A 7,946-nucleotide genomic window follows, 5' to 3' on the forward strand; every position below is an offset into this window, starting at 1 on the left:
TTTTTATTTGAAGGATATAATTTTGGCTTTAAAGATTTTTTATTATCATATTAAATTAGTTTATAACAATTTATAGAAATCAAAATTTTGCACCATCTGTTTTTTTGGATAACAGGTTTGGTTTCGTAGCACAATTTTTTTTTTTTTTGCAATTTTGGTTTAGTAGCACTTGCCTTTTTCAGATTTCGATGGAGGGAAGAAGTAATCTTCAATGCTTTTAAATAATTTACTATACAAGTGATACAATTGGTATCCCGAAAGAGTAATTTGAGAGGCTTCTCAACTTCAATCCATTAAGAAGTAGTCTATATATACAAATTAAAATTTGTTGTATCATTCATTTTCATTGTAAATATAACGAGAGACCAATATTATTTCTAAAGTTTATAGAATATATAAGTACATTGTTGACATATTAAGTAATTATTGACACTAATAAAATAGAATACCATGCCTTTGTATTTATTTTTAGTATGATCAGTGACATTTTGCAGTTTTTCTTGCGAGATTAAAATAAATGAAACAAGTTGAATACATATTTTAGTATTGTAATAATCATGGTTGTAATCTTTAACAAATTGTCTAAAACTTTAATAGAAATACAATATGATTTTTAATATTTTATAATTTATCTTTTTAGTATATAAAAAATTAATACATGTTTAACATTTAATTCTTTTAACTATTATAAAGATAATTAAATTTATGATTTAATATGCATTATGTGTTTTATAATGCATATTATCAATATTACATTGAAGCAATATTTTTTTATTAGAGGCTAATATTAGAGTATAATTAATAAATCATTGTTTTAATGAAATCTTAAATATTTCTATATAATTATTAGAGTACTAACGTTCTCCTATGTTTTTTTATTATGTATTTCTAAATAAAATAACTCTTCATTCATTTCATGTTTAATTTCATTTGTTTTCTTATCAACTTTTGTTTGTCTTTTTTTTTTCATGCTTTTTAGATCCTTTTGTTCCCTAATGCATTTATGGCCTTTGTGTATAAGGAGATTTTTCATAATCTATAACTCGGAGCATTAAATTTTTTATGTGTAGAGAAATCTCTATTTGTATCATTCAGGATGATTGATTAGTAAATTGTGGATGATATTTTTAAGTTGAAGTCTTGATATTTTTTATTAGGTGGTTCAATGTTTAATAGGAGGTTATTAGGTAACTCTATCTAATGTTGAACCTATTTTTTTGTTGATTGTTTAGAAAATATATGAAATTGTGTTTTTGTTATGTAACATGGCATGAAGAAACTTTTTTACATTAGTAACGAATATGCAAAGAATGATTTTCAGTTTCTCATTTATGCTGAAAAATTTGTATATGTTAATTTAATTCAATTAAGGGCAGATATTAGGATTTTTAAGTATAATTTTATTTGATTATGATACACACTATATTATACATAAATGATGTATTTTGTTAATTCCAGTACTAAATATTTTTCATGCATCGCACGGGTCATTCACTAGTATATATCTATTCTAAATATAATAGTTAAGCAGTTCACTCACTGAGGTATATCCACAGTGTTCCCTCCAATTGAGCATACCCTTAGGTGACAACACGTTGCAGCCAAGGTAACATGGCTGGGTCCTTGAAATAAGTTGTTCATTAGTTAAAGTAAATAATTCCCTCGATGACACTCCAAATGAGAAGCAAGGGCGGATGTGGACACGTGGCTAGGGTTCGGCGACAACTAATGTCACAGTGAAAACATAAGGAAACTAAAATGTTATAGAAATAGGGCTCGGTGCGGAAAAGAAATTGGCCTCCTCTCAACAGGGCCTTTCGCCGAAATTGCAACGCAGTGAACGAGGCTGCCAGTGTTACTTCCAAGAACCGCGCTTACGTGACTGGCTTGCTTGGTGATAGGTCCTGGAAAAATTCAAAATGTCTATAAAGGAAGAATCTTCTGCAGCACCTGACTGGTGACTTGCGGTTAATAAAGCGATCGATTTGGTACCTCCAACTTAGGCGGGCTCCGTCTGGTGTTCAAAAATCACAGATTTTCCCGCCCACCACTATCATCATGACAAAAATAGTTGTGTATAAATATGAGAACCCCAAAGCTTATACAAATTATATATGTGTATTGTTATTTGGATCTGCTATAGGTTGAGGTCGATATTCTTTTCTGCTGCAAACAAATGCCTGCGAGGAAGGATTTTGTCGGGGATATCAATCCAACCAAGCTTGCCTGGTCCTTGGTTGTGGGGGTTGCTCGATTGTATGAGTTTCCAAGTCAGTGGAACAAGAATGAGGTGTTTAGCTTGGAGTTGGTTCTACAAGATGAGAAGGTATTTCCATCATTCATACTTATACCTTGCAACTTCTTCTTAGGTGTGCACTAATAAGTTATGTTCATGTTGTTTTTATCCAATTTACAGGGTGATAGAATTCATGCAACCGTTTGCAAGCCTGGGTTGGAATTGTTCAAAAATAGGATAAAGGAGCATTGTGTTTATACTATGCAAAATTTTATTGTCAAGCTTAACAATGGAAAGGTTAGGACAAGTCCTCACAAGTACAAGCTTAACTTTTATACAAAGACTGTGGTGGCAGCCCTACCTATTGAGACTTTTGCTTTTAACCCATTCAAATTCCGTTCATTTCATGAACTTGATGAAAATGGTTCAACCGATGGAAATCTATTATTTGGTAAGTTTAATTGAAATAGCTTTTTTTTGTCATCCTTTGATCAGACTGGGAAGTTATACCTTTAGATTTAAAACTATGTATTGTGACATGCAGATTACATAGGAGAGGTTGTTGGAAAGGAGGAGGCCAGGGGGCGGATTACACGCACTGGTGATGAAACGAAGCTTATAACACTCCCATGGACAAGACTAGGAAGACTCTTCATTGGGTAGAATATGAAGATAAAGTAAGGATTAGGTCACTGCATGTGTATCATGAGACATTATACCCGGTTTGAAGTCGAGATCTGAGAGTGCATTCAGTTTGATGAAGGTTATAAGGAGCCACATGGTATAATTAGTCTGGATTACCTCTGGTATTTGTAATCAACTTAGTTTTAAGGTTAAGTTTGGTGCATGTTTTGTATCCTATCTTTGGAGCGTGCTTTTAGTGATTAATTCCAGTTTCTATGTCGTTATCTTTGGTGGAAAAACAATATATGTTAAACCTGATTATGCTGTATTTAGGTAATGCATCTTTGGTAGGCCACATCTACTAGAATATAATGTACTTTTATGCTTTGGTTGTTATAACTTATCTAATGGACATCGTGTTTACAACATCAACCTGTGTATCATGATTTTCTTTTTTTTTTCTCTATGAATGATTATTGGTTGAGGTAAATTTTGTTATACTCCATCATAATCAAGGAAGCAATACAACAATTTTTAAAATTCTCATATAAATTGAATCCATGCTTTTAGCCCGTGATCATATAGTGCTCCATTTGCTAAAAAGGTATAGATGAAGTTCAGCGAAAATTAACTCTGCATAAGGTGTTAGCTTACTGTCATGTACATGTTGCCTTTATGCCTGTATAATATACTTGATTCTTCGGCTTATAGAGATTAGCCATGACCAAATGTTTCCAATTTATAATTCAATTTTGCTGGGAAAATATAATTTTCAACTTTTAATCCTATGAATAAAAATTTAGCGTGAAGTTGTAGGAATAAAAATTATAATATAATATTCAGTTCATTAAATATATACATAATTAGAATACCACAAGTGTCACATTTGAATTTAGGCTCAATTTAAAACCAAAGGATGCCAATGAATAAATTTTTTGTGCATATAGAGCATGAGTAAATATCAACTTTATTCTCAACTACTGTTACTTACCAACTGCATGAGAAATATATATATAATTACAAGTTGTTATGCCTAAAGAAGCAAAGTTGGGTTTAAATCAGAAAATTTACATTTCTTTTGTATTTGGTTTACATCACTTTAGTTGCACATATTGTGGTTCTTATAGTTTACTGACAAACAAGATATAATTTTATTACATCCCTTTTTATGATTAGTTTCTCATGGCCCTCAAGACCTTGCCTTTATGGCTGCACTGTGTACTTGGACCTATGTCCCTGGAATTTTCATAACACTATTCTTTTACTTTTACAACGAAAAAAAATAATTTTTTCATGACTTGAAGGTGTAACCATACACATTAACGAGTGATAAGGAACCAAGGCCTAGAGGGTTTTGTGTAAACATTGCCTTCAAATGTTCGCTTCTAAGGAGGTAGTCATTACATTAGCCATGACACCAGTCTCAGTTGAGTCTTTTGTATACAGATTAGCCATGACTAACTTTTTCAATTTATAATTCAATATTTTTGTGACAATGTCATTTTAAATTTTTAAACCTGTCAACAAAAATATTGTCACTTATTATAAGAATAAAAATTAAAATATAGTTTTCAATTTATTAATTTGATACATAATTAAAATAGCACAATTGTGACAACTGAAGCTAGAGTCAATTTGAAATCAAAGGATAGCCATGAATAGATTTTTTGTTTCCCTGTACCATGACTAAATATGAAGTTTATTCTCAACTACTGTTACTTGCCAACTGCATGGAAAAGAAATATATACTTACAAGTTGATGTTGTGACTAAAGAAAGAAAGTTGGGTTTAAACTAAAAAATTTGTATTATTTTTGTATTTATTTCACATCACTTTAAATGCCAAATCAGAGCAGTATAATGGAGACGCTGTGCATAGAAGCCCGAAAAGCTATGCCAGCACATTATCACTTTTGCTGTGATTTCATGTCAACAGCTTCCTAAATTTTTCTCTGTGATAAGATACTTTGTAAATAATTCCACATGTAAATAGGTGTACAAAAAATATCTAACAAAGTCAACTTGACCCTCTAAGATCTATTTATGCTTTTATAAGATCGTGCATCAAAGAGCAGGATCTTTTTTTAACGTCTCTTTATGCTTTTATGTTACTTTCCTTTCCAACACAACACATGTGCTCAACTCATGTTTAAAAATGGAGTATGAAACTAGAATTGCTGATTCTTCTTCTAATTGTCTTCCAGAAGACGTACTCCGCTACATCTTTGGAAAGGCTAATCCTTCCTGTATTTGCAGATGTATGGTACTGAACACATTTTAGTGTTCTGCTTTAAAGGAGTATAAATTCTTATCGCAGAACCACCTAAGTTATGCCCCCATTTAAACAAACACTTCTACTGCATATTTCGTTCCCCGAATGGAGAACCAATAATAATGCAATTCTAAGTGTTAATCCTTCAACAGGTGCAGCTACCAGGTTGTCCCTCCTAACGGAGCTGGCAAAGTGTGATGATTTTGAAATTGTGGGTTCCTGTTTCGGCAACCTCTGCCTCACATTCAGTAACGGTTGCCACTACAACAAGTTACTCATATGGAACATCCTTACACGCAGTGTGCGACAATTGCCTCAGCCACAGCCGTTTAAGGTGCCTACATGCGTCTCAGTTTTTGCTTTTACTTACTATCTTTCTAGCACATACTACTGCATTGTGCACGTATTCAAGCAGAACTTTGAAGACAAAAATATTTGCTTTACCCTATAGAGCAGCCAACACGAACACTGGGAACCAAAGAGAGTTTCGACTGGTGACATCAACAAGGTGGGTGCTGACTATGTTTCGCAGAAGGGGTTGGTCCTCTGGATTAACTTTGGAGGCCACAATTTACAGGTCCCTATTTCTGTAATAATATTTTGTATAAGTAGCTACAAGTGGCGTCAGGTTCGAATTCCTAACAATGCAAGGTCAGATTGCAATTCACTAATTCTATTGAAAGATTTGACTTGCTTCATGTCATACACACCTAAGAATGATCACTACAGCATTTCGTTATGGTTTCTTGAAATGAAATGAGAGAATTGCTTTCGATGGTGCCCTCTTTATCAATTGGAAAGCTTTAGACTATATGAGCAACCCAGGCTGTTTTTGGATGAAGACATTATAACTATAACACAAGAGGGGAGGCAAGCAGGAGTGAATCCCAATGAAATTGTGCTCTCAAGATGCTCATGGGATCCATATCAATGACAACATCTGCTTTGTCAAAGCTGGCCAACGAAAGTTGGACTAAAGGGACTCATGCTTTACATTATAGGCCTATTCCCAACTTAATTTGAAAAGAATAGTTTCTAGCCTTTAGATAAAAGATCTCGCATAAAAAGTCCCTTTTGCATTTATCATGATAAATTATGTTGGATTTATAATCCAAATCCATAATCTTTGTTAATCATATATTACCTTGTTTAAATTCAGTTATATTTTTAATGCTTTTATTTAATAGTTAGTTATACACTTAATCATATTCCCAACACCACACATTAAAAGGAATGTTACATTCTGAAATTTAGTTGATAATTCTTAAAATAAATTCACTATGTGGCACAAGTGAAGAATACCACAGGGATAAATGTTAGAAAAATATTGTAGTCTATTATGGACCTTGAGAGATCCAACCAAGTATCTGTTAATTGTCAGATTCCCTACCCTGCATTAAAAGAATAAACCTTCGTCATATGCCTCCACTTCTCCTACATGGTGAAAAAATGCGGCTTCGAACCAATTCAATATGGCAGGCATCATAAAATCCTGAGTTTTTTTTAGACGTACTTTCAACCCACGCATGTGACATCCTCTTCGAGGCTTCCACACCATGGTTACGATTCAGGTATGTGTGAATCACAACTTGAAGATTTAATTCATATATGGATCCTAAAATTGCAAATACATAGTATCTCACTGAACCTCAATACCCATCAACCAATAATTTCATTTTTTTGACCCAGATTTCCCTCATCAGCCTAACCTGAAATTGCCACACTAGCATAAAACAATCGGGTCAAAATGCGAAAGAAGCGAGGCACTATAGATTGGCAAAGCTATCTGCGAAAAAAAGAAAGCTAACTGATTCATACCACAAAGGTGATTTCAAACTATATGTTTAGGTCATACGAAACAAATTTCATGTTACCTTTGTGTTCTAATCCTTTGCAGAAAACCTTGGGATAGCACAACTACTTCCACACAAGCAACCTGTAGGCATATGTTGCAATAGTACACCACCGTGTGAAGATAAAACCCCATTGAAGGAGTTGTCAACTGCTTTCTTACAAGGTATGTTATGTAGATGGCTGACACATATAGGTAAAGATATTTGAATGAAAAATAAAAAGAACTTATTTTGTGTTAAGTTACACCCTACACCTCTATCTAAACCATACAATATTGCTCACAAATTCAACAACTTACATTGTAAATTTCTCTTTCTTGTGGTAGCGATAACATCACGAAACTAATTAGAGGAGCCTATCACCTTTAGTTACAGCAAATTGGCCTGCGGTTGAAGTTCTATAGGACCACTTCAGTGCAGATTTTGGTTCTTGCTATTTCTTAGCTAAGCATTGCTAACAATAGGAACCTTCATGTTTCAGGCTCTAGCTATAACCATGACAAGACAAGTCCTCCAAATGCATCTAGCCGCACCAGCGTCACAAATAACTTTTCAACAAAGTTGGGGACCTCAGGGATTTTTCACACCACTGATCAATCACTCGGTAAAGATTTCTTTATTGCCATTAGCAACTTCTCGCATACAACTTCATCTATCAAAACAATGACACTTCAAGGTTTGGACTCTTTCGAATATCATGCAAGTTGTGATTGTTTGACACACAGACCTATTCTAACCATATCGTATACATTTGTTGCTGTAATTAGGAGGAGAGAACACGATGCAACTAACCTCATGTCTAACTCATCCTTCCTCCTATGCTCAAAAGCCTTCAAGAAGTGTGAGCGCAGGACGCCACATTCTGATTCCATCAATACATGACCATAGCAATGTGAAATCATCCAGGCTTGCAACCAACTCGGATCTATTCTCAGGTGAAGGTACAAATCTCTTTCCTTTCT

At 33.8% G+C, this 7,946-nt stretch overlaps 1 protein-coding gene across 1 annotated transcript; it reads left to right on the forward strand.

Annotated features, from left to right (window-relative positions):
• LOC107643080 lies at positions 866-3,221 on the forward strand. Its single transcript, XM_016346635.2, has 3 exons — positions 866-2,326; positions 2,417-2,687; positions 2,781-3,221. The coding sequence occupies exons 1-3, from the start codon at positions 2,177-2,179 to the stop codon at positions 2,897-2,899; spliced, it is 540 nt and encodes a 179-aa protein (XP_016202121.1). The 5' UTR covers positions 866-2,176; the 3' UTR covers positions 2,900-3,221.

This window comes from Arachis ipaensis, chromosome B05, assembly GCF_000816755.2.
Source record: "Arachis ipaensis cultivar K30076 chromosome B05, Araip1.1, whole genome shotgun sequence".
Classification (NCBI taxonomy): Eukaryota; Viridiplantae; Streptophyta; class Magnoliopsida; order Fabales; family Fabaceae; genus Arachis; species Arachis ipaensis.

Bases quoted from the DNA above. Each gene is read 5' to 3' on its own strand.
- LOC107643080 (XM_016346635.2), top strand. From the start codon at position 2,177: ATGCCTGCGAGGAAGGATTTTGTCGGGGATATCAATCCAACCAAGCTT. The intron at 2,327-2,416 runs GTATTTCCATCA...TCCAATTTACAG, and splicing joins TGGTTCTACAAGATGAGAAG to GGTGATAGAATTCATGCAAC. The intron at 2,688-2,780 runs GTAAGTTTAATT...TGTGACATGCAG, and splicing joins CGATGGAAATCTATTATTTG to ATTACATAGGAGAGGTTGTT.